Genomic DNA, 27,751 nt, shown 5'->3' with positions numbered 1-27,751 from the left:
TGATAGTGAGAATTTGACCATCAGTATGAACATTATAATTATGTTCCTGTCAACCCTCAAGCACCAAAAAGTTGTTTTGTTGTAAACGCCCTGTTTGGTAACATATAATTATCACATTCTCGATTGACTAGATTAGTTTGATGTTGGTAGTGAGACATGATGACACTATAAATATTCAGAGGTTTTTATGTCTGAGTTAAGTGTCTTCAAGAAGAATTCACATTATAAACTTAACACAGAGTCTGTTTCCCCTTTTTGTTGTTTTAATCCAGTACCAGAGGAGGACTCACCATGTGGCTAAAAGGTTTTATAAGTAACCATGTCAACATGAAACTTCTGAAGACCTGTGTCATCCTTCTCCTTCTGACTGTGTTGTTCTTTGTACTAAGAAACATGGACCTGCTCGAGGTGAGAACTGGGATTATTGGTAACACTTTAAAGGTGGTCATTGAGTGTCTTTCAATGTACTAAAGTGGGGATTGGGCCCCCCTGGGGGCTCCTGAGACACTGAAAGGGGGGTCGCGAGATGCTTTCCATAAACAAATAAAAGTTTTAGGATTTGCAAAATGCATATTTTACCCATTATTGTGAAAATACATACAAAAAGTAGTTGAATTTAAAATACAACGATAGTTGTTAAGTAAGATTTATGCTGAAATGAAAGTGATATGTAAAAAAATCCATTAAATGTAAGTTTGTACAGAAGTGCAACAATGAAGGTGTTCATCTGCTCTCTACAAATAAAAACACACAGATATCAGCTGTCTACTTCATTATTACATTTTGTATGTCCACTCAGTCCTTAAGTTTATACATGGAGATTACTTGGGTTCTGCTTCTAGCCTTTCTTACAATGAATTACTAAAATATGGACAGTGGGGCGCCCCAGTCAGTGGGTGTTGTTAGATTGTTAGATTGTTGATAGATGTGACAAATATATAACATAGGCTTAGTCCATAACTATAGAAATAAAGTTATTACAACACAAGCTTAGTCAATTTTTAATTCATTTAGATATTTTAGTGTAAAGAACGTAATAAAATGTGACATATTGTACATTTCCTGTACACTCCTGGTTTGATAGAAAGATTTGCAGAATCACATAATTCACAGAGTGACATCTTGGTGGCACTCTGTTGTCTCAAGTGACTCACACATCTTCCTAGTTGTTGTCTCACTTAGACTGACAGTTACATAGCAGTGCAATTGCTCATACAATGGAAAATGGAGTTGATGAAGGGGCAGAAGAAAGGATCCTTTGTTTTCTTGTTCCCTGACATCATCATATTAGATCCCGAGCAATTCTGTCCCAAAACACTTTTTTTTCCATGTTGAGATCATTGCAGTGGATATTACTTCAGTATTTTATAGAGTGGCCCTCAGTGTATCGGCCTGGTCTTCTAAAATGTCTATAATCCGCCATTAAATTAATAATGCGCCAGATACAGAAACACCTAACTTTGAGAGGGAAAAGTAGACAATATATAATTGGAAAAAATTAAAACACAACTTTGATCATTGAAAAGAGTAAATAAGAGAACATTTGTAAATGAAATGTTCATAAGGGGAGAGCATGCTGTAAGATCAAGAAATGTAAACGACTATTGTCCTTAGGTCAAGTTAAGAATAATTCCAAAGTGACTTCTGGCAGATTAAAGTTTTAAAAATAAACAGTTATTAATAATACAAATGTATTTGGACAAATATTCCATCTTTTTTTTGTTTATTTTATTTTAGTAAATTTGTTCAATGCATCTTTGTCACCATCCTTCTTTTTCAACTCCTTGCCAGCTGAATTATAAAGAAAACTCTGCCATCATCAACAAGAAAGTGACCTCTACTCAGCCCACTGTTCCCCACACTGTTCCTCCCACTGCTCCTCCCACTGCTCCTCCAGTGCCTAACAACTTCTGCACCTTCAAGCCACTGTCTTCTGCAGATGCTGAGGAGGAACGTCTCATATTGCAGTCCATTGCTTGGCCTGAAACTCCTCCTCTGCCAGCTCCTTTTTCATTGAGTCAGACAAGTAATGCCGCCCACAGCACCTTCACCATTCTCCCAGGGGGGGTTGGAGACGAGCGGCATGTAGGAGACCAGCTGGAAGTTATGATAAAAATGTACGACTTCCAAGGTAACCCCAAGAAGTCTGGAGGAGATGCAATTGTTACCCGATTGCACAACAGGGCACTTGAAGCAGGTGTGGCTGGACGAGTGGTGGATCTCCTTAATGGCTCCTACTCTGCTGTATTCTCTTTACTCTGGGAAGGAAGTGCACAGGTTGAGGTAAAGTTCAAGGCTATATCTTTAAATTGTTAATGTACAATAAGTGATGACTAAATAATTACCTAATGCAATGTCCTGTAGGTCATTTAATTCATGAAATCTAAACCATTCCCCCTGACTTACTTTTGCCAACAAACAACAAAATAAAAAGTAAAAAAAAAGACATTGTGGAAGTTTTAAAAACTGCAGTTCCTCCAGTTACCTCTTGAGGCAGTCAGTTCAATTCAAATAGCTTTATTGGCATTAATGTGTAAAATATATTGCCAAAGCATAAAACAACACATAATACAATAACAATAATAATAATAATGAAAAGTAATAATAAGCAATGCAATTTTCAAATAATGAAAAAAAAGTGTAATTTATTATTTTATAGTGTTGCGTGCGTGTGTGTGTGTGCGAGTGCGAGTGCGTGTGCGTGCGTGCGTGCGTGCGTGCGTGCGTGTGTGCGTGTGTGCGTGTTCACACACTCTAATGACTTAATCCCCATTGATTCCAGTGTTAAAATGCCCATCTTTACAAACCAGTTTTGTACAAAATGGTATTCCCCATTTCTGGATGACTTTACATTGAGGAAATGTATTCACCATAAGAGTTACATGTATTAACTCCTCAAAGATTGTCTAGCTTTTTCCTAAAAAAATATATATATACTTGCCACCCATTCATCACTTATGGGCCGGCATACATGTGTGGTGGTGACTGTGTCTGCAGAGACCCTGTCCTTTGCCTGTATTTTAATGTTTTTTTGGGGGGGGGGTTTCTGGGCAGGGAGTGGATGTGTTTCCCAAAGTCAATGTCAGGGTGTAGGAATTAGGTGTTTAGGAATGGAAACAATTCAGTGATTGGACGCGATTTAAACAGGCAAACATGACGGACATGGACATAGTGACAAAGAAGAGAAATACTACCATAGTGAGGCGAAGCACTGAATGGATAAAGCTTGTTCCAAAATGATGGTGAACTTGGGGCTAGCTTTAACTCGCAGATCCAGAATTGGCACTTTGAAAAGGGTAAATATTCATGTCTTAGTTTGACACATACTGTCACTTTAGCATGCCTTCCTCAAACTATATATTTAATATTCATTTATTGTTTGTATCCCTGCTATCAGGTCTGTCAAAGAAATTGAATAAACTTGCACAGAACAAAGACTGCCAGGTGGTGAAGAAGTGGCTCCGTTCCATCAAGAACCACATTTACTGGAGCGCAACATCATCTACATCAGGACCAGAAAAGGTGGCCAAGTACATTTCCATGCTCAACCACATTCAGGATGTGCATGAGCATGAAAACTCTCTCTTTCCTGAGTGTACTCATCCAAAGAAGGTGACAAGGGATCCAAAGAAGTGGTTCCAACCAGGTATGCAAACAGCAATCATGTAAAATAAATGATATATTCTGAATTATGAATGGCCTATGTACAGTTTTATGGAACTTCATGTTTTTCTTTTCTTCTAATTTAAATTTTGTGTTTTTACTCTAGGGTCAGTGGCTCTACATTGTGTAGAGAAACTGATGAATAACAAGAGGGTCTTGAAGGATGTGGAGAATCTGAGCCACCACTATCAAACCTCTGCACTTGAGTGCTACCACAACCTGCTGCTTCGTTTCACAACGAAGAATGTGGTCTTTCCATTCATGGGAATGTTGTGCAGGTATGCTGTAGAACTTTATAAATACATTTTTATTGTTAGGCCTGTTGAACCACCCTCTAACACAGGCATGGGCAAACTACGGCCCGCGGGCCATATACGGCCCGTTGGGCTTTTTAATCCGGCCCGCCGAACTTGTCCAAATTATATTATTATTAAATAAAATTTTATTATAATTAAACCTCGTTCGTTTTCCCCTGTAATGCCCGCGTTTCCCCAATAGATGGCGCACTTCAGAGTGTGGTGTATTATTCCTCTCTTCACTTCTTCACTTTGCCCTGTGAACCCGTATGAGCCCTTCTGTAAAAATGAGCGGATCAAAGAAAAGAAAAGTGGACAGTGAATGCCGAGTGTTTAATACAGAGTGGACAACTAAATATGTTTTCACTGAAGTCCGATCAAAGGCTGTATGCCTGATATGCCAAGAAACTGTCGCAGTTTTCAAAGAGTACAATATCAGCCGTCACTTTGCTACGAAGCATGCTAACTACGCTAGCAAGCAGTCCCCGCAAGAACGGGCGGCTACAACTCAGAGGTTGAAGGCTAATTTACAGACTCAGCAACATTTTTTTCACCAACAAACTGCGATTCAAGAGTCAACTACCAAGGCAAGTTTTTTGTTGGCATTCAAATTAGCAAAGGCTAGCAAGCCTTTCTCCGAAGGCGAGTTTTTAAAAGAATGCATGGTAGAGACAGCAGGTCTCTTGTGTCCGGAGAGCCAAGGCCAGTTTGAAAAACTCAGTTTATCACACAGGACTGTGACTCGCCGAGTGGAACTGATTGACGAAGATATAGCCAGCGAATTAAACAAAAAGGCTGAGTCCTTTAAGTTATATTCACTAGCGCTGGATGAAAGTAATGACGTAAAAGACACTGCTCAGTTCCTCATTTTTATCCGAGGGATTAATGACAGTTTTGAGATAACGGAGGAGTTTTTGACCATGGAGTCCCTGAAAGGAAAAACGCGAGGAGAGGACTTGTATAACCAGGTGTCTGCTGTCATCGAGAGAATGAAGCTACCTTGGAGTAAACTTGCCAATGTCACAACGGATGGATCGCCAAATTTAACTGGAAAACATGTTGGGCTGCTGAAAAGAATCCAGGATAAAGTGAAAGAGGAAAACCCTGACCAGGATGTTATTTTCCTTCACTGCATCATCCATCAGGAATCTCTGTGTAAGTCTGTATTGCAGCTTAATCATGTCGTGAATCCAGTTGTAAAACTTGTTAACTTTATACGAGCAAGGGGACTTCAGCATCGTCAGTTTATTATGTTCCTGGAGGAAACTGATGCGGATCATCAGGACTTACTGTACCACTCTCGTGTCCGCTGGTTAAGTTTGGGTAAAGTGTTTCAACGAGTGTGGGAGCTGAAAGAGGAGATCAGCGCATTTTTGGAGTTAATGGGGAAATCCGACAAATTTCCTGAGCAAAGCGACAAGAACTGGCTTTCTCCAGACTTTAATGCACTGGCAAAAAAGGGAGATCAACAACACTGTTCCCACTGAAACTGAACGTGAGTTTCTCTACTGTGTTTATTAAAATTTAAATTAATTAAATGAATGCATTTGGAAATCAATTTGTACAATGAGCCTTGCATATTCATGCTTTGCTACCTGTTAAAGGCCAAATCCTTTCATGTAATGGCTTTTACATGTCATTTATATTAGTTCACACAAACACTCCATCCATCTGTTCCTGGCCCGGCCCCTCTGTCAAATTTTAGAACCCATTGTGGCCCGCGAGTCAAAAAGTTTGCCCACCCCTGGCATAGACATACACGGGGGGAGAGAGAGGAGGGAGGGACGCACAGGTCTGAGGTGGGCAAAACCAAATCTCAGAGTGGGAGGGGGCGCAGACAAACGTCACTATTTTTTTACTGCTAAATTGAGAAAATCTACCACAATGTAGTGTTTATAATACTTAACATTCATTATCAATAATTATGATATCATATTGGATGGGTTGTGGTGGCTGGTTTGGATTATTGGGTAGGTTGCAACCCACCCATCCCCCCATAAATTAGGCCTATGTAAGGAGATACGCTGAATGGCGGCATTGTAGCCATATCTGTTCGTTTATTAGCAGGACATGGCATTAAGATAGGAAGTCACTGTGAATTATGTCCAGTAGAGGGCAGTGCTGCCTTACTGATGTAAATGAATAAGCTATTTTGATATGCTCAGAAGCTTGTCATACAATGTCTCTGCTGTGAACTGTATCTGTTAGTGAAGAAGTCTGTTTATACTTACCTGTTTTGTGTATACTTTATGCAGAACCACTGAGTCATCAGAGAACAGGATTTATGCGGCTGTGGTGGTGGTAACGAATAAACAAAGTGGAATTAAAGACGTGTGGTTCTTACCGATCACCTGCAGCGAGTTCTACACAATAAGATTCAGCATAGTTAAGCAGGAAAGCTGCAGCTTTCTCACAGATATATATTTCTGGTAGCTCATCCTACGACAAAAAAGAAAAGTGAGAAAAAGGGTAAAGAAAAATAAATAATTAAAAGGTGATGAAAAGCAACAGAGCAGACTGATTTAACAAAAAAGAATAGTAGACATATCACATTTAAATAAATAGTGGGCCTTAGTTTGTTCTACTCTAAAAGTGTTCATTTATTTTTGTCTGTATTCTTCACCATCTTTTTTTACCACCATTTTTAATACATATTTTCATTGAATTTTGAAAAACCTTTGTTTCATTAGCAAGGTAATATGATGATACAAAATTAATTAAACGAAACACTTAGAACTATTTTCTCAGCAGGGAGTAACATAAAAAAACGAGTTGCCGAGCGCACAAGCTGCTCCTGCATTACGTTTCAGCAATCAGGCTGAACAAAAAGAGAAAGGTGACCGTGACACAGAATTGGTTTTTAAGAGAGACTGAAGGAAGGTATTTCTTTAGTTTTATTCACTCAGAGTTTTGTTGCCAGAATTTAATCAGAGCTGCGGTTCTTAACTCCGGGGGAACTGCTGCACTGCGCACGCATCCTGGCGGTATTCAGTTTTGTCCACACGTCTTATCAGTTTCTCCTGTTTTCACTGATGTAAAACAACAGTTCGGCTGATAATCACAACGCTTCCTTCCTGGAGTGAGCCACAAAGAGCAGCTCGTCCAGATTTAAATAACTCCTCTCCGTCATGCATAACGGCCCAGACCGTCTCCACATAATCCAGACTGGGTGTAAATTGCGGACACAGGCGTATAGTCTAATGCATCTCCTGACTTACTGTATTTAAACTCTGATTATGGTAAAATCAGTCATTTAAGATTTAAATCTGATTTTATTTACAGATGGTTCATTTTTAGGAAAGTGTTGTGCTGATCACTTTTCAGTTTCATCCCTTCTAAATACAGTAGCCTGCTGTTGCGCATTTATCACCAGCTCTCATCAGACTGTAAATATGTAATTAATAATGAAAATGTCCTTCTTCTCCGAAAACAATATAACACAGGCTGTCCGGTCATATAGAGGTCCGCTGGTTTAGCACTGATGGTAATGGAGTGTATTTGTGTGTCAGGTATTTTGGAAATAATTGAGTTGCTAGAAATGAAGAAGTCAATGCGAGAGTAGGAGTGGTGAACCGGAGGATAGAATGTACATTTTTTGGTGTTTGGGTGTTGTAGCCGCCAACCATCGCCAAGACCAAAGTCACTCATGAACTGTTTTATTGTTTCTGTGGATTGGGAGTTGCGTGTATTATTTGAGTTGTTAGATCTGTCAAGTGATGGGTTTAAGACTGTATTGAAGTCTCCTCCAATAATTACCGGGGAGTCAGACATATTGTAGAGAGAGGTAAAAAATGTGTTACAAAAAGAAGGATCAATATTATTTGGACCATAGACAGATGCAGTAGTAATGGGGGTGTTATTTATGGAGATGTTTATGATGATAAATCTTCCTTCAGGATCTGTTACTGTGCTGTTATGGATAAATGAGATTTTCTTGTGTATTAATGTGGCTACTCCTCTCTGTCTGGAGTTAAAATGGGCAGAGAATACTTGAACTGTGGTGTTATTCATTTATGATGATCAGATTCAGCGAGTGGAGTGATATTCAAAATAGCCAGGGGGTTATTGTTATGTCATGGTACAGTTGTCCATGTAAAGGTTGTCGACTGAGAGTATTGCTTTTTTTCCCTCCTGTATGTTCTTTTTGCGGATGGGGGGTCGTGTTTTGCGCCTGTCCATTATTTCTCGGGGGAATTGATCGTTGATGCCAAAGTCTGTTTTGTGTCGTTGTACCTGTTGTTTTTGTTGGTAGTGCTCGAATTTGGCAATTATGGGTCGCGGGCGTTATGTCCTTCGCAGCGTCCGGGGGTATCTTCAGATGGGTGGTCATGAAATCCTGTATTAACTGTTCGGGGTTGTCCTTGTGTTGTTCAGGTATACCGGAGAAGACTAGATTGTCTCTCATGCTGCGGGATTGAAGGTCGAGGATAGATTCTTTCATTCTTTCATTTGTTTATTTTCTTTCGTAACTGATTCCAGCTGTGTTGTGAGTGAGGTTACAGAGTGTTGGAGGGATTTGTTATCTTTGGTGAGTGTGGTGAGTTGCGCCTGTGTGAATTTGAGGCTGTCGCGGATGTGTTGGAATTCTTTGTGCAGAACTTCAACAAGAGCGATTCTTGCGTCAAGACCAGACAGACTGTTATTGATTGACACTGAGAAAGGAGTCGTACTGGCGGCTTCGTTTTTTGTCGGATTCAGTGGGATTGTTGTTGTCCATTTTGGGATTTGTATCGGTGTCGTTCATGCAGAGTCGGGTGAAGCATTCATCAATGTACTCCTCTAGATCCTCCAGGTCGTTCAACTGTGTAAATCCGGGTTTGAGGTGCAGAAAAAATAAGTTTTAAGACAGAAAAGTAGTAAGAGCTGTGTTTTGGATCTAGCAGCGGGCTGCCATCTTGAGTCTCGCACCGGTCGTCAGATCGCACGATCACAGACGCATCTCTCCTCACAGACCCAGTCAGTCCAGCCTTGATGATGTTTTTTTTTTCTCAAGCCAGTACCACAGAAGGACCAATCATGAAGCGGAATGTTTGTACAAGACAGAAGGTCGGCAAAAACCCTCTACAGGGCTGCATCGTCCTTTTTCTGGCTGTGCTTGTCTTAATCTTTAGACAACGTAAAATGGACCTACTTGAGGTGAGATTCACATTCAAATTCAAGCTCAAACTCTATCCGAAGTGGGTGACTTGAGCAGGCCACTATAGCCTTAGCTCTCCTCAGGACCTCCTTGTTATAAATGGTCAGAAGCCCATTCTGACACCTCCCTGATATTTTGTTACTTGTTTTTAGAAGCCTCCCAACTCTATTCTTAATGGTCAAGTTCAGGCTGTGAACAGGCAAGTATGGACTTGGTCTGTTTATGTTTATTGTTTGTTAAGTCAATGTTTATTAGTCAGATTGAAGGATAATGTTTTCAACTGTGTCTTCACGTCTTTTTCTTAGCAAGCCAATGATGTCACTATGCAGCCCACCTCAGAAGCGAAGCAAACTCTTTCCTTATGCATTCCAGTCTACAATTCACCTGCAACTTGTCCCTACACATCCAGCTACACAATGCATGATTGCAGCCCGCTACTCCGCCCCACCAGTTCACACCGCTCCAGTTTTATTTCAGGACTTCATCCTGTAGTGTTGTGAAGCAAGAGCTCTTAAACAATCAGACAGAGACTTATGGCTTGTGAATCGAGGATCTGTTTATTTCACTTATAGCAGTTTTTCTATATAATTCCCACCATCCTTTTTGGGCAATCAACCCACCAAGCAAATACAATTTTTGTGTTAAAAGTTATGAAACATTCACAGAAAATAACATCTGTATTAAACAATATTGTTAGTAGTAATTACAGAAATACTTCCTGGAGACATTACAGGATAAATGCATAATTGACACACACACATACTTGATGCCATCCCTGCATAAGTCGTTGTACATGCTTGGCCACCCCAGTCTAAAAAGTCTGAACACGCCCCTGCTTACAAACTTTAAAAAATGATTCACAAATATTTATATAATTAAGCAGATGGAAGGCCAAATGTGTACATATGTACATATGTCAGCTCTGTGATTGACTGGCGAACAGTCCAAGGTGTAGCCCGCCTCTCACCTACTGATAGCTGGGATTGGCTCCAGCCCCACGGACCCCAAACAGGAAAAAGCAGTATAGATAATGGATGGATGGACTTTCTTTCTACACTCACACTGCATACTTTGTCCACAGAGGGGCACCACAATCCACAAAGACTTCTTAGGAATTGGAGTTGTACTTGGTGTCATGATTTGGTCTTGTTTGTTTTGTATTTTGTATATTTTCAGAGTTTAGATTTCCTTGTCCCCTGTCATCAACGTATTATATGTTGATCAATATATTATACTGTTGTTCTACATATCATATGTTGATAACAGGGGACAAGAAAACAAAGCTAGAGATCTATAGATCTCTATCAATCATGTCCAGAAACACACTTGGTGTGTGTAGAGATCATTGCAGTGGATATTACTTCAATATTTTATAGAGTAGCCCTCGGTGTATGGGCCTGGTTTATTTCAATGTCTAAAATCTGCCATTAAATTAACAATGCGACTATGGCCCTTAGGTCAAGATTAATATAATTTCAAAGTGACTTCTGTCAGTATAAAGCTTACAAATCACCAGTTATTAAGAATTAAAAATTATCTACCATCTTTTTCAGTTTATTTGAATTTAGTATGTATGTTTGATTCTTTTTTTCACTGTTCTTATTTTTCAACCCCTTGCCAGCTAAATTATAAAGAAAACTCGACCATCGTCCTCAAGAAAGTGACTTCTGCCCCTTCATCTGCTCCTCACACTGCTCCTCCCGTGCCTGACAACTTCTGCACCTTCAAGCGACTCTCCTCTGCAGATGCTGAGGAGGAACGTCTCATATTGGAGTCCATTGCTTGGCCTGAAACTCCACCACTGCCAGCTCCTTTTTTATTGAACCAAACAAGTGATCCCACCCACAGCAAATTCACTATTCTCCCAAGGAAGGGTGGAGGAGATTGGCACACAGGAGACCAGCTGGAAGTTATGATAAAAATGTACGACTTCCAAGGTAACCCCAAGAAGTCTGGAGGAGATGCAATTGTTACCCGATTGCACAACAGGGCACTTGAAGCAGGTGTGGCTGGACGAGTGGTGGATCTCCTTAATGGCTCCTACTCTGCTGTATTCTCTTTACTCTGGAAAGGAAGTGCACAGGTTGAGGTAAAAATCAAGGCTTTCTACTAAAATGGTATTTTAAACAAGTGATGGTAAAGGAATCACACATTGTAATTGTCCTGTAGGTCATTTAATTCATAGAATCTAAACCATTCCCCTGACCCTCTTTTGCCAACAAGCAACAACATAAAAAGGTTTTTTTTTTTTTTATTTAAAAAGACAAAATCTGAAGTTCCTCCTGTTAATTCTTGATACAGTCTCTGAAGAGTCATTCCCCATTGATTCTGTGTTAAAATGCCCAACTTTTTAAACCAGCTTTTTACAAAATACAGTGTTTCCCACACATTATACGATATCTGGGCGGGACGTCCAAGTACATTTCTGTCCGCCCAAGAATATTTCCGACCTGTTTTAATTTATTTTTCATTTATTAATGAAATTGCTGCGTGCACGAGCGAGCGAGAGAGAGAGAAGGTCCACTGAACAGCTAGGGTTGACACCTTTCCAAGCAGAAAAATAAAGGACACAGCATCTGAATTGCCAAGTGCCTACTCAATCTTTCAGTAGTCAGTAGTCAGTAGACAGTAGACAGTACCTACTATCCATGCAGTATACTTTTAGTATCTACTCTTAAGTAGGCGCGTACAGTAGGCAGATATTTGTTCCTACTTCGTCTGATTCATTCAGTATGGAAGTGGAGTAATTTGCGTTACCCGAATTGGCTGCGGCTTTATTCAAGAAGTAATTCACAAATACAGTCAGGTAAACAAAAACCAATATCACAATGTAAATCAAGTAAAAACCCAGATTAAATAATAGAATAACACACAGTACATACAGGAAAGTACAAATGAAAGACAGTAATATACAGTATTTAAAGTAAAATAAACCAATAAAGACACATACATAAATATGGAAATCATTATTTAAATAGAGGTCTCAGGGGAAAAGGTTATATAATCATGCATACACTTGTTACATTTTTCGTTGTTAATTAAAAGGAGCGATTTCAGTAGGGACTTTCACAAAAATGTATTCTATTAATCCATGCTCGTTTGTTTTGATTTGGAGCACACCTGAAGTGACGTTTTTCCATTTTGCATTTAATTCTGCACAGCATTATGGGTGGTAAAATACAATTAATTTCCTGAAAGGTGCATCCGATGCATACTGCATAAAACCTGGAAGTTAGCATCCATGCTGAAATGTTCAGTATACTGAGGTGGACAGAAAAAATGCATACTGAATGACCACAAGGGTTCAGTCTACTGAAACTCCCTAATGAAGAGTACGGCCTACATACTGAACTGCGGGTATTCGGTGTTGGGTTTTTTGCTGGGGGGTAAGACTCCTTTGTCTAGTTCCCTCCAAAATTACTATAGTCAGGCTTGAAAATTGCAATACAGGCCTAGAGGTGGGTGATATGGGAAAAATTTCATATCACGATTTATTTTGGGCAAAATCCCGATCACGATTTTATCACGATTTTTTTCATACTGATCTTTAGACAAATTTGTAAGTTACTGACCAGTTCAACCAAACTTATTTCCCTGTATAATGTTTTTAAATGCACAAAAATTGTGCTGACAAGTTTAATCTATTTGAAAAACATCTTTGTAGGGGGTCTGGAGGTCTCACCCAGAACATTTTTTAGCAACAGAAATGTCTTTCCCTCGATTTGATCAATATTTATGAACAATTTGAAGGTTTTCCTCACCACTTTGAAATTATGATTTAGTTATGTGTCCTCTTTTTATGTTCATCAGGAACATTTTCACACAGTGATGCATTCATTTAAAAACATGTAGACTTCAAGTTCTTGTCTTTCTGTTCTATTTAGCCCTGCAGAGTTCCTACAGCTGTGTCTTCATACAGGCTCTGCAGCCTTTGTTGTTTTTTATGACATCATTAGACTAACTTTAGTTTGGTTTATATATAATCAAACATAATACAGGATGTGTTCATTCTGTGACACATGATCAAAGTTAGTTTTACTGACAGAAGAGTTTAATTCATAGAGGGGGCGGGACAACATTGATTGACAGACAGACAGTCACCATGGTTACTCACTCTCACCTGCCTGCTGTTTTGTAACGTCGTTTAGTGTAATCCCTATAAATTTGGTTATCACAACAGGTGAGCTTCGGGTGGAGAAGCTTGATAGAAACTTTTAAAAACTGAGAGAGAGCAGAAAACACAGACAGCAGCATTTTAAACACCGGGGTTATATCTCTCATCACTTACTGACTGTCTGTCTGAGCTCCTCTCTGTCTGTCTCTCTGCAGACTGTTAACGTCTCTCCGGCTCGTTAAAAGGTTTCTTGTGTCGCTATCCGAGATGTAAACTTAACTGTGCAAACTATGCAGATAAGTTAACTGTTGCTCGTTGCTGTTGTTTGGAAAAATATCAGAACAGTTGCATACAGCCAGGATGGAGGGGCGCTGGTGGCGCAGTGGTTAGTGTGCGCGCCCCATGTATGGAGGTTGTCGTCTCAAGCAGGTGGCCCAGGTTCACATCCCACCTGTGGCTTTTTTCCCACATGTCATTCCCCACTCTCTCTCCCTGATTTCCGACTCTATCCACTGTCATATCTCTCCATTAAAGGCACAAAAAGCTAAAAAATAAATATTTATAAAAAAAATAACCGGGATGGAATTGTTTTGCGGACTTTACTTACTTACTTTACTAAGTTTTGTTTTCACCGCTGCGGAGCAAAAGAGGGGAGACGCATCTGTGTCGGAGCATAAACTGCAGCATGATAAAATAAACACATAAGCCCGGTTCTACGATCTCCCTGCTTTGGCAGATCGTCAGCACGTTAACATCCTTCACCATTTAAGATCGTTATATCGCCCACCACTATACAGGCCTGAGTCCTATGTCCAGCACACATGGCTGAGGTCCAAAATCACCCCTTGTCATGAAGAGCGAAATGCGGGTTACGATCTTTAGGGCAGCGCATGGGCCAAACAGCCCATTTGTCTGGGATGGAGAAGGAAAGTTTTGTGCAGTTCCTTAGGGAAGCAGTCCATAGGGTTGACATTTCAGAGATATTAGAGGCATTTTGGTCTGGGCAGACACTGAGGCAAAGTCTGGGCACTATGTCTAACGCTAGGCAAAAAACATAAACAGGCATTATAACAGCTTTGCTACTCAAGGTGCATTCTTTAACAAATCAAATGAAACAACAAACAAGAGGAGGAGAGAAAGAGAAGAGTGTCAGGTGCCACCTGTGCAATTTCTTGATCTCTGGCATACTAAGCTGATACCAAGCAATGCATGGTGACATCATACCGCACACAGCCATGCAGATTGTGCAGGAAGATGGACTTGAAAGTTTGGTCCCCTTCCAAACCTGGAGCATTACGTCCCTGGACATATGCAGATTTTAGGCGCTGGTAATAATCTCTGCTTCTGGTGCCAGACACTTAAAGCTCTAAGAGGGGCAGATAAAGAGTAGGTGTAGGTGGAGAATTCCTTGCACAAAGCCTTGCAGAGTGCAGAGTGCTGACCTCAGGCCAGAGGGTAGTCATGATGTCTTGGACACTCTTGGAAGTTGTCTTCCAGATCAGCCTGAGTTTTTCTCGTGTGGATGCATCAGGTAGATCACAGAGGCGCAGGTTGATCTCTCTGAGGTAATCATCAATGCTGAAATTGGGTTACATGGGTCAAACCGGTCTACATCCTTCGCCAGGGATTCAATGAGCCTTATGCGCATTCTTTGATTTCTGGGTGAACAGGAGCCATCCGATTCAACCTGGTGTTATCTCTGCCTCTGGGGGCTGAGAAGTCATCCCCCTTCCCATGTGGTGGTTCAAACCTGTGAAGGTGTGAAAAGGTGTCACAGCTGTCAGGGGACTGGGGCGTTTCCCCAAAGGGAGAGGCTCCACAGTCATTTGTTTTCAGGAATGGCAAGGAAAACAAGACTATTTTTCTTAGTCCTGGGGTTATCCTGGCTTTACTCAGCTTTACTCAGCTTTACTCAGCTTTTTCAGCAGGGTTGTTTGATCATCCAGCACTTCCTGCCTGGCAATTTTGAAGTGCTGGCAAAGAAATTTATATTTTGCCCGCAGGGATTGGATGTGGTTCTGCAGGGATTGGATGTGGTTCTGCAGAGCTTCTTTTTCTACTTGCAGCTGGGTTTGCTGCTGAAAGGAGTTGTGTTGGGAAAGAAGGAGTTGCCCAAGAACATTCAGAATTATGCTTTGGGGTTTCTTAGCTCGGTGGTTGGCCTGATCAACGAGCTCCTTTAACTTCTTATCACACATGCTAATTAAATAGCTATTAGGTTGGCTATCTCCTCTAAGGAAAGGTGCGTCAGACCAGCAACAGTGCTGCATCGTCTGATCCAAAAGGAAGATTAAAACGGATTCACAGTGGATTACCTGTCCAGTTGTGTTCAATGACGTCTTACGAAAAATTAAAGGAAAGAAACTCTTAGTTTTACTGGAATCTGATAGCATCTGTTTGCGCCCAAAACTCTTTAAAATATGCTGTAGAAGTAGTCAGCTGAATCCTCTGATGCTTGAATTCAGCATGTGAAGAGCTACCTATACTGAGCAACCTCAGCTCTGGAGGTAAGACTCCTTTGTCTAGTTCCCTTCAAAATAACTTAAGTCAGGCTTGAAAATTGCAATACCGGCCTGAGTCCTTTGTCCAGCACACATGGCTGAGGTCCAAAATTGGAAAGGGCCACAGTTGATCCGGGATCCGTATGGACAGAGTCAGGAACATATGTGATCCGGTCAAACCGTCGGTCGCTCTAACTTGCAGCTAACTAAGGGATACTTCACCTGTTGAAACATGAATTTGTATTGACAATTGGGTCATATATGTAGTAGAAATGTGAAATAAATGTTGAAGTTGGTGCCGTCTTGGCCGAGAAAAGGCAGAAATTGTCCTTTTGGCTCATGTGGATGAAAGACAACAACTCCCAGAATGCACAGCATCACAGGCCACTCCCACTGAAGTTAGGGTGCTCTAATAACAGACATTTACGACAACACATACGGCAGTTTCCTCAACTGATTTGAGATTACTTCCAAAAGGAATTGGCATCTTCGAAATTCCTGGCATCAAACAGTCTTTATTTCTGTGTCCATTGGCAAACAGTGAGAGCACCGACACCACCAGTCTGCCCAAGCTCGAGCCGGCCCGGGCTCCTCGTCCTCACAGCCGCCAATAGGCAGGTCGTGTGCCTCGACTGCAGCAGCCGCAGCAGCAGCAGCAGAGGCACACGACTTGACTGTTGGCAGCAGCCGCCTCGTCGCTATATTGCAGTTTGTAGAGATAGCCAACGAACATCCGATTTGCGCACCAGACCTTCAAAATCCCCATCATCCATATCAGTTTGAAGTTGAAACATACTTTTATTATACTTTCGTTCCTCTCAAGTTTCTCCACAGAGCCTGTTAGCATAGCTTCTAAGCAAGATGGCGGACGTTGAGTTTCAATTCTGGGAGTGAGGTCCCACCCACTGATCTGTAATAGGTCTGTAGCTTCAGTGCTGGCTACCTACAGTTGTAAGAAAAAAAAGTTATATCGGGCTCCTGATAGCCTAGCAGGTATGACGCATGCCCCCTTTACAGAGGGTATTGTCCTCTTAGTAGCGGCCTGGGGGGGAATCTGACCTTGGATGCTGAATGTCATCCCCCTCTCCATCCTCCCAACATTTCCTGTCTGTTGTCAGTTGTCCTATCTACTAAAGGCGAGACAGGTCCAAAAATATAACTTTCGAGGATTACTAGTTCAACTTTCCAGCTAGTAGAGAGTTTACCATTTCCATCAATCTCTCTTACGTTTTTAAGTTGAATAAATTATTAACTTTAGTCAGCTGACAATAAAAATACAAATTAATTATCTTGGAAGCATTGTTTTAGCAATCTAATCATACAAATAAAAAATAGCAGGCAAAGGGTGTATGCTATAACTTGAAAACTCTCTTTTGTTTTATCAGGTGACGCTTGTCCACTCAAGTGAGGCTGTCACAGTTCTGCACAGGCTGAATAGAGAACATCCTGATAGGGTTCTCTTTAAAAGCCTCTTCCGCTCAGGTTCAATCTCTGAAACTGCCTCCTGTAACGTTTGCCTACGTCAAACCAACCAGCCACAGTGCAACTACAGTGATCTCCGTACAGGCGAGCCTTGGTTCTGCTACAAGCCAAAGAAACTGAGCTGTGATGACAGGATTAACCACATGAGAGCTGGATTCAATGTAAGACTCAAGGACAAAGAGGAGAAGCTTTTCCAAAGGTGAGGGAGCACAGCAGTAGAAAAGCTGCATCTAGTTTTACATGTAATGACTTTAAGTATGTAGTATGTGTCACCTGGTGGAAAATGACGTGTTTGTAACTACAGGTGGCAAAGATGAAATCTTAAAGAGCCCATATTATGCCCTTTTTGGGGTTCATATATTTAATCTATGTACCTACTAAAGTATGTTCACAATAGCTAAAGTTCGAAAAAAGTATCTGGCTGTATCCGAATTGCCAAGTACCTACTCAATCTTTCAGTAGGCAGTAGGCAGTACCTACTATCCGTGCTGTATACTGTTAGTACCTACTATTCAGTAGGCGCGCACAGTAGGCAGATATTTGTTCCTACTTCTTCTGATTCATTCAGTATGGAAGTGACGTCATTTACGTTTCCCGAACCGGCCGCATTCACCCGTTTTTTTGTTTTTGTTTTTTTTGTTCAGCTTTATTCAAGAAGAGTAATGCACATATACAGTCAGGTAAACAAAAAACAATATCACAACGTAAATCAAGTAAAATGCAGATTAAATAACTAAATAACATACAGTAGCCTTCATAAAGAAAAGTACAAATGAAAGACAGTAATATACAGAATCTAAAGTAAAATAAACCAATAAAGATGCATTTAAATAGTGAAATCATTATTTAAATAGAGGGAGACAGGTTTTATAATAATGCAGATATTTGTTATATTTTCTGTTGTTAATTAAAAGTAGCGATTTCAGTCGGGACTTAAAAATTTATTCAATTTCGTTCGTTTGTTTTGATTTGGAGGCGGACGTGACGTGACAATTTACGTTTAAGTTCGCACAGCATTGTGGGTGGTAAAATACAATTCATTTCCTGAAAGCACACATCCAATCCATACTGCATGAAACCCGGAAGTTAGTATCCATACTGAAATGTTCAGTATACTGAGGTGGACCCAAAATATGCATACTGAATGACCACGAAAGTTCAGTATACTGAAACTCCCTACTGAAAAGTACGTACTGCATACTGAACTGTGACAATTCGGAAAGGGCCTTTGTGTTCATGTACTGCCGCTCCATGCACCAGCTCGCTTCTGACTCTCTCTGTAAGGCTCTGAAGTGCCCACGTTAAGTCTGATCTGATTGGTCGGCCTGTCGGCTCTGCCGTAATTGGTCAGTCGCTCAGCCACTCTGGCTCCGAGGGCCGGGGAGCAAAAACATTAGCACCTTAGCACTACTGTGCTACCGCAGGCTACGGCCAATGGGCTTAGATCAGTGATATCACACTGACAAGACGTCATACTGACAAAAATTTTTCGAGGGGGGCTAGAACCGAGCGTTACATGCAGCTAATACTACAGCTAACAGGAGGACGTAGGAGAAGCTACGTTTCTGCGGACTTTGAATTTTTGCAAATAGATGTGCCTAAACATGCACAGGACACATGGAAAACACACTAAAGAGCATATAAAACCAGAAAAAGCATAATATGGGCCCTTTAAGATGTGTATAATGTAAGATAATACCTGTCAAAATACTTATTCTGAACAATTGAAGTTGTTAATTGTTAAAAGACTCATCAACAAAACTATGATGTGTATTGTTTCAAATCAAATATGGAGGCAGAGTAATGTATTGTGACTAAAGTGTTACCATTTGTTAAATCTTGTTTTACATTTACATAATGTAGTGTGTTTAAGAGACAAGAGCTTTTCCCCCCCAGCAAAGTCAACCTGAAAGTCTTCATTCAGGCTTCAGGACCGGCCAATGTTACTGTGCTGCCTCAAAGGAAAGGTAAAGCATAACTTTTCTACTTTCAACTAAAAAATATCTCCATGTGACCTTGAAAATAAAAATGGTTTGGTAAAAAATTCATGCAACCTTCCTGTGTGTATTCCAGCCACAGCATTGGCGGAATGAAGTACTACACAATAAAAATAAAAAGTGACAATAGCTGTTTATCTCTTTGCCTTGTAAAAAGGATATCCCATATAAGGCAAAAATAAATAAATGAACCAGATTCCATCTACAAAACTGAGATAGAGCTGCAAGTGTTCACTTCATTCTGCAAGTGTTCACTTAATTCACTAAATAAGTACTATTTTACTATCAAAAATTCTACACTACTTAACAACTGCAAAGTTTTGCTTTTAGTAAGGAGGAATCGTAAATTTGATACGAGCAGTAACTGGGAGCCAGTGTAGGGAGATGAACAGCGGAGTGACATGTGCTCTTTTAGGAAGGTTGAAGACCAGTCGTACTGTTGCATTTTGTATCAACTGCAGGGGTTTGATAGTGCATGTAGGAAGACCTGCCAGTAGAGAGTTGCAATAGTCCATGCGTGATATCACAAGAGCCTGTACCAGGAGCTGTGTAGCGTGTTCTGACAGGTAAGGTCTTAACTGTACAAGGCAAATCGACATGACCGGGCAATCGAGGCTACTTGAACCTTAAAAGTTAGCTGGTCATCAATCATGACACCCAGGTTCCGAGCAGACTTTGTGGGTATGAGTTTGGTTGTTCCAAGCTGGATATTGATCCGTGGTTGCATAAAGGGACTGGCTGGGATGACAAGGAGCTCAGTCTTTGAAAGTCTGAGTTGAAGGTGGCGTTCATTCATCCATTTAGAGATATCAGCAAGATTTTAATGAATGCTTTTATGTGTAAATACATGATGTCATCTTAAATCTCAAGTGAAATAAGCAAGGTCAAGGAGAGAGAAACAATGACTTTAATAACCAAAAGCTTGATCAATATTTCTTAGGGCAACCTGAGGTCGATCAAGGCAGTGGGAAGTCTGGACTCTCTGGGTATTACTACCAGGGTGTGTGGCGATCACTTGGTGGCACCAAAGTCCACCAATTCAACAACTCCTCTGCCATCAGTCAGTGTCTGAAAGGAAAGGTGGTCCACCTGTATGGAGACTCCACCCTAAGGCAGTGGTTTGAGTACTTTGATGCTTCACTTCCAGGTAGTTGATACACAGTAATTTCAGGTGAAAGTTTATTATTTATATCACAGCTAAACTTGTTCCTTCTGTCATACTTTCAGATGCTAAGGAGATTAACCGGAATAGTCCAAAGAAAACTGGACCTTACATGATATGGGACAATGCAAAAAAACACCTTGGTAACATACCGTGTCCATGGTCCTCCTCTTAGTTTTATTTACGTCCCAATCAGTGAGCTGCATTACATTGCAAATGAAATTGACGGGTTGGTAGGTGGCACCAACACAGTTATAGTTTTTAGCATCTGGACCCACTTCAGCCCTTTCCCAATTGAGCTCTACATCAGACGACTTCAGAGCATCCGCAGGGCGGTGATTCGTCTGTTGAACAGGGCTCCAGACACACTGGTGGTCATCAGGACTGCAAACCTCAGAGGTTTAACACCTTCTGTATCGTTAAACTACAGTGACTGGTACACACTACAGGAGGACAAGGTGCTCAGAGCTGTGTTCAAAGGACTTAATGTTCGACTAGTGGACGCTTGGGAGATGACTCTGGCCCACCACCTGCCTCACAACATTCACCCAGGCCATCCTATTGTTAAGAATATGATTGACATTCTCTTGTCCTACATATGCACCAAATAGGGCTAATAGATGTGCATTTGTTCAGTAAGGGAGTTAATATTTAAATCAATTAATCGTTTGCAAATTTTTTTTTGTATTTTGCCATACTAAAAAAGAAGTTTTATTAATAAAGAATGATCTCTGTCCAAATGTATAACATACCTGGACGTTTAAAACAATCATAAGACTTGAATGCATTTTTTTCCTCAAACAACAACAAGAATTTGGATAGTTCGGATAATTTATTTTCCACAATTAAATTTTGCAATGACTCTAGGTAACTTCCCTAAAGGGGCCCATCCAATTGCACTTACTCTTGTTGCCCTGCTAAGGGTTGCATGCATTATAACTGTGAAAACCAAAGTTTGAAAAATGAATAGATATGATCCGTCTATAGGAGAGAAAAGGGAAACACAGAAAAGAGGAAGAGGAGTAAGTGTCGGGACACTGGCAGACATGAAGGTGATGAATGCTGGTTGGAGGGCCCCCCCAATTAATTATTGCTTAGGGACCCAAGAGACTCTACAGTAGAATCGTCACTGGGCCAAGGGTGTTAACAGGTTTTCCAGTGGAGGTCTAAATCCCAAACAATATAATCAAAGGTGTGATACATGACGACCACATCCTGTAAATGTTCATTCCATTTGAGCAATGCAACAGAACATGCATGTGGGAGAAACCTAACATTTTGTTGTTATTGTCTGAAGCAGACATTCATGGTTAGATATGTAACAAATGTTAGCTGTGTGTCTTCTCATTGTTTCTCTGCAGCTCCGGTATCTGGTACAGATCATTACCATTTGTCAACAGATCTATCAATCATTATGTTACTCCCCCTTTGATATCATTAAAATAAATAAATACAAAATTAACTTCTCGTAAAGATTATCACTGTTGTTGGTTACAGTGTTTGGATGATAAGTCGTGGAAAGTTAGGAAATGTAATCTCTTTAATAGTTGTACTTTCTAAAAACATTTTATATGAAATATTTTAATTATATATGAATAGTTTAATAATCGTTAATAAAAAGAATAAACTGCTTATCACAGTGGGAAACTTTAAAAGGAAATTGAAGCAGTTGACAGCTCAAGTTGGGGAAATATTGTCATTGAGGGAATATGTATCAACATAATTTAGATTTCTATATGTTTGATGAAACTTTAAATTAAGCAACCACATTTTTGGTAATGCAATGGCTTTACAGATTTATTTTAATTAAATCCATCATTATTAATTATTTGTGAAAGGGGTACCTCAGTAATGACCTTGACAAAAAGACATTTGTAGACACAAAAATTGTGAAGAATATCAAATCTCCAAATGCATTTATAGGATTTGTACTAGAATCTACTACCAGTATAAAAAACCAAAAGATGTTAGCCCTCTCACAGACTTCATCATCATTCTGGTGGCCCTCATGGAATAAGGAACAGGGGTTTTCCAGGTTTTCCAGTGGAGGCCTGAAGCCCAACCAATGTTGTCACCAGCACGATGCCAGTTACCATTCAGACTGGCAGAGCCACAGCGGCTGTACCACCAACCACCATGGGCACTGAATGTACACTCCCTCTGAGCAATGTCACCAAAGATGCATGGAGAACAACCATCATTGTCACGGTCGATGGTGCTAAAGCCGTAGTTGTTCTGGTCACGGAGGGCATCACCTATAGACAAAAAAGAAAATATTTAAAGGAAGTCTTAGTTTATAATAATAATTGATCCTTTATTAATCCTGTGAGTGGAAATTCAGTTTTACACTCTGTCTAACGAACATGCTACACAAACATAGGCCGAAATACACACACATGCACAAACAGGATCCTATGGACATGCACTAATGCAGAGGCTCAGAGTGTTCGTCCTTTTGTACCTATTTTTGAACTATAGAAAAGCTATAAATTTGAAACTGAAACTTAAATGGTCAGAAATATAAATATGACAGTGTCCCCCTGGGTATTTATTTGTATTTCCAATAGATACGTTGTATGTAAAGATCTGAAAGCTTTTTCGAACCTGTTTATTTGAAACTAGGTCTGCCAAACGATGACATTTATTAATCGCGATTAATTGCTACATTTCAATAGTTTATTGCGATTAAAAACATTTTTAATCCCATGTAAGAAATTCCATATTTTTCTTTTTAAGTTCGGCTTTTATTTTTAATTTGTATACAGTACTTACTGTTTGAATTGAACCCTGCTTTAAAAAAAATAAATAAAGTAAGGACCTTCTGGTAGATCGTAGCTTATGGCATTGATGTAACCACTTTAAAGGAACTTGTTACGTATCCAAATCTGAATGAAAACAGCTCACAGGAATGGTAATGAATGAGTGAAATGTTCAATGTCATCAGGTGGAATTTACTTTGGACTCGTCAGATGAGCTGTCTTGGGAGTTTTTTTAAGTGAATTGAGACATTTTAAGATGCAGCAGTGTACGTCTTTTCCATCACTATGACTACAGGGAAACACTACAGAGGCTTATCCATTGTGTTCCTAACGGGACAAAATAACATGCGATTAATCCAGAGTAAAAAAAATGAATGCATTAATTTCAGTCCTTAAATAATCTGGTTTAACTAGTTATTGCTGACAGCTCTATTTGAAACGTGTCATGAACTTGGGATAATCCTTATCATGACAGTTTTGTCAGTAAATACTTGCACTCACATCGACGACAATTCTATAAGAGTTGACCCTACCGCGTACATTTATATCCAGCTTGAGCCTCCTTTGTGTGCCATTAATTGGCAGAGCAGCACACTAGTGCCCCATTGGTAAACACAACATATGTGATTGAACTTTGCCTTAGAACATGGAGTAAACTAAGTGTTACAATTGAATACCTCTGCCTCCAGGGCCTAGCAGTTTTATATTTGGTATTAATACCCCTTACCAAATCAATTATTCTTCACATGGCTCAGATGTAGTCCATACTCTTTCTTGCATTATTTAGAGAGACCCAACATTAAGCGTCAAGTTCTAATGAATAGGCAGAAACCTCATACAGAGCCAGACTTCTTTGGTGAACAGGCAATCTGCCGCAACCAGATGGGCTGAGCAAGACGGCTCAAAAGTGAGTTCTTGTCGGCTGTATGGTGGAGCCCAAATGTGCACTCCTTTGCCTCGGGATTCCTTAATACTACAAAAATAATTTAACTTTAGCAACATGTCTCTGGTCCCACATAAACGAGGACACACTCTGGATCTTCTTGGTTTTTTTTACATCTGGCTTGTCTGTTAACTCAATATACATGGCTGTCTTAACTTCTGATCATAAATGCATAGTTTATGATAGAGCTCTGCAGGCACAGTTAATTCCTCAGAAAAAATAAATACAGTCTTGTTTTTTCGATTAACACTCTGCAGCTAGACTTTCAGCCCTTTTCCTCTGAGATTTCCTTTTCATTTCCCATGTTTACCTCTTTTAATGACTCTTTATACCGTGGACCCTTAAAAGACCTGACTAGCCCCTGTCGTAATTCCAACCCCTTGGCTAAATGATGCTATTCGTCATTTTCTTCTATTGTGCAGCTAAAGGGGAATCTTTATAATTTAGTTTTATTCGACCTAACCACAGCTTTTGACACCACTGACCATACCATTTTAGTTGATGGACTATTGAACTGAGTGCGTATCTCTGGAACGGCTCTCAATTGGTTTTCTTCATAACCTATCTGACAGACACTTCAAGGTTCAAATTTACAACTATGTATCTTCTTCTGTTCCCATCTTGTGTGGGGTCCCTCAGGGTTCAATCCTCAGATCTATTTAGTTTACATTATATATGTTTTCTCTGTGTCATCTCTATAACTATTGTTGTGGTATATCTTATCATTGTTATGCTGACTACACACAACTCTATTTCTCCACCAAGCCTAATAAGCTTAATAACCTTACCCAACTACACCAGTGTCAAGCATCTGTTGCAAATTTGGCTGCTTGAAATTTTCCTCCACTTTAATTCTGAAGTCCTGGTGATCGGCCCTGAGTGCTTCCCAAAAGAGGTCAGGCAGCATATTGGCCCCTGGCAAGTAACATTAAGTCCTCCTCCAGGAACCTTGGTATTCTTAACTTCGACAAACACTTTACCAAAATTGTACAGTCTTGCTTATTTTATTTGAGAAATATTGCCTAAATAAGCAAAAAAAGCGAGCCATTGTTCATCGGTGAATGTGCCAATCACTTCTGGCACGCATCCATAGCTTCTTTTATGGTCCTGTTGCCATCACAGACAATAAGAAAGCATAGCTTTCCTTCTTTTTCTGATCTCCAATCGTTTTTAGGCTAGTTGTAGACGGCTTTGTCCACAATTATCTGAGCAAATTTGCAAAAGTATGATGATTGTATAAAACATTGTGGTGACTTGGCGAAACATGGCTAGGAAGTTACACAGTCCACATTGTTTTAAATGAACTTCTTCAGTTTTGATCCAACTCCAAAACTCTTTTAATCTGCATGAATAAAAGTGGAATACATGAGATTGACATCAATAAAGAAAAATAAATAGAAAATAATTACCTGCAGTTCCACTGTATCTCCCCACATGCAGTTTGAAATGTTCACTCTCGTTGCCTAAGTGGAAGTTTTGGTACTCAGCATAAGCAGTTCCGTTCTTGTGGTCCCACAGGTCGACTCTCAGGGTCCACTTCTTGTTTTTCTTCTTGGTCAGGTGGGAAACCTTCTTCAGGCCGAGCCAGTGGTCATCTGGTGGAATCAGCAGAGCACATGGGCAGGGTTTAAATTTTTTGGGGGCTGAGCTGAAAAAGCATGTCAGGTTTCAACAATAGCAAGGCAAAGAGCATGTCCCTTAACAAAGATAGATGTAATTGCGGCCAGGAATAGTGAGCACGGATGGGACTTAACTATGCATGTTCTTTAAGTTTCTTTGTATTTAAAAACGATCATCCTGGGACTTAAATATTCACTGTGCCCAGTAACGCTTGTCATAGTCATCACAGGTAAGATTGTAAGATTTAAGCGTGATTCATATACAGTACGTCACTAGTCAGTACCCATGATGTGTACCTCCTGTGATTTGTAACTACACAACTATAAATTAAGGCTAAGCGTCACACCCCTCAACAACCTGTTTTAAAATCTGTCATTATTACAAATCATGACACACACCGCAGTAAACAAGTACTTACTTTTCAGGTTTCCAAAACCCTTACTATATGCCGCCCATTTCTTGTAGAAGGAAGGTTTTCCTTCACTACGCCTCTGAAACACAGTCCAGCCTCCGTCAGACCGCATCTCACAGTACACCTGAGCACCAAGTCCAGAATACAAAGACAACCATGCCATGTCAGGATTTTACACACTAAAGATGGAGTAAGACATATTCTATACAGCCTTGGAAAAGTTTGAATACATTGTATGATTTAATGGATTTATTTGCCCACGTTTAAAGCTTCTGAGAGTAGTTTTTAGCTGCAGCAGTACATCATTGAGCCCCCTATTTGGCCCCACCCAAAGAAAACTGAACCTTAAAGTGATTAAACTTTAAGGTTCAGAATCCACAATTCAGTCAAACAAAGTTCTCTGTATTTTCAAATGTTTACAGCTACTTTTTTCCAACTTGCATACAATTTCTGATTTTGCTTTACATGAACGGTAAAGCTTGCGTGAGTAATTTGTGTGCGTTTTGGTGCCCCATGTGGACAAAGCAGTACATCTCATCCATTTGCTGATCTTGTCCTGTAAATGCCCTCAGTGTTTTCCGAAATAATTATCTCTTCCTGCCTCCTCTCGAAAGTCCACTGTCACTCAGCTTTATTTTTATTTTTACTTTAATTCTGCAAGTGTTTGTTTCTTTCAGCATGCTGTTCTTCGTCTTGTTCGACATCACCCACGGCAGTTATAGAAATAATCAATCTTCTCTCTAATTGTCTTGTTATTTTTTTGTAGGTCATAAAGAGGCATAGTTATAAATACAAGACTGTTTCATAATTAGTTAAAATCTCCTCACAGGAGCTTTAAATAAGAAGCGATAGATAAAATAAATAAATAAATAAAAACTATAAACAATTATGGCAGAATCAAGTTCTTATTACCCAATAGGTTTGTATATATACAAAATAATAATTTACATAGAAACAGAAGGCAATTAATAGAAGTAACTGGGAGCAAAGTAATAACCGAATCGGGTCATGTTGGATTATTGTAGTAAGACCACTATGAGATATGACCAAAATCACATACCACATTTGATACGATCAGAGTAAAATATTACAGAATGGAGAAGAAATGGAGAATATTTTAAGCTTAAATATTTATCTTACAAACAAATTCAATCAATGCATCACATGTTTGTGGTTTGTGTTCTTTAGATAATACCTTAAATGGTGCCTTGCCTCTGTCGGGTTGGATTACATAAACGCCACTGGGTGCCTGAGGTGAGAGAGTCTTAATCTGTGTGCAGTCTGTTCCAAAATGTGTTGCTAGAACCAACAAAAAGAAAGATGACGGCAAAATGTTAACCTGAAAACATCCCCTTTCGCCATCCATAACTTATAGATTCAATTAAATACTTGGTATAATAACATAAAATGCACCATACCTTGATGGGAAACATCACCCTTTTTAAACAAAACACAAGAAACAGCGTTAAGTTGAAACTTTTACTGCATATGGGGAACTTTGAAAACAGACATTAGGATCTTTTTCTTGCAGACATATTAAAGGAATTTAGGGAAAATACATTGTATATGCAGAGTACAAATTAGGGTTATAGCTACCCTGGCCTGGGCTGTGTTGATCAACAGAAATGCCAAGAAGAGCCAGCAATACCAGAGGAGACTTCGCAT

The 27,751-nt window shown here is 39.9% G+C and overlaps 1 protein-coding gene and 1 pseudogene across 1 annotated transcript; one reads left to right on the top strand and one right to left on the bottom strand.

The window, feature by feature from the left end:
- Nucleotides 1–222: 222 nt before the first annotated feature.
- Nucleotides 223–21,803, top strand: LOC132956421 (NXPE family member 3-like; annotated as a pseudogene).
- LOC132956779 (angiopoietin-related protein 5-like) lies at nt 21,166–27,751 on the bottom strand. The gene is made up of 6 exons (XM_061030408.1): nt 27,683–27,751; nt 27,505–27,562; nt 27,282–27,385; nt 26,093–26,210; nt 25,464–25,649; nt 21,166–22,607 (listed from the first exon to the last, which is right to left on the bottom strand). The coding sequence occupies exons 1-6, from the start codon at nt 27,749–27,751 to the stop codon at nt 22,294–22,296; spliced, it is 849 nt and encodes a 282-aa protein (XP_060886391.1). The 3' UTR covers nt 21,166–22,293.

Source organism: Labrus mixtus, chromosome 22 (genome assembly GCF_963584025.1).
Source record: "Labrus mixtus chromosome 22, fLabMix1.1, whole genome shotgun sequence".
In the NCBI taxonomy this organism is placed as follows: Eukaryota; Metazoa; Chordata; class Actinopteri; order Labriformes; family Labridae; genus Labrus; species Labrus mixtus.
The sequence above is the reverse complement of the archived record's forward strand: the minus strand, read 5'-3'. Positions and strand labels throughout refer to the sequence as shown.

Bases quoted from the DNA above. Each gene is read 5' to 3' on its own strand.
- LOC132956779 (XM_061030408.1), bottom strand. From the start codon at position 27,751: ATGCGAAGTCTCCTCTGGTATTGCTGGCTCTTCTTGGCATTTCTGTTG. The intron at 27,563-27,682 runs GTAGCTATAACC...ATGCAGTAAAAG, and splicing joins TCAACACAGCCCAGGCCAGG to TTTCAACTTAACGCTGTTTC. The intron at 26,211-27,281 runs GTATTATCTAAA...CTTGGTGCTCAG, and splicing joins GAGGCAAGGCACCATTTAAG to GTGTACTGTGAGATGCGGTC.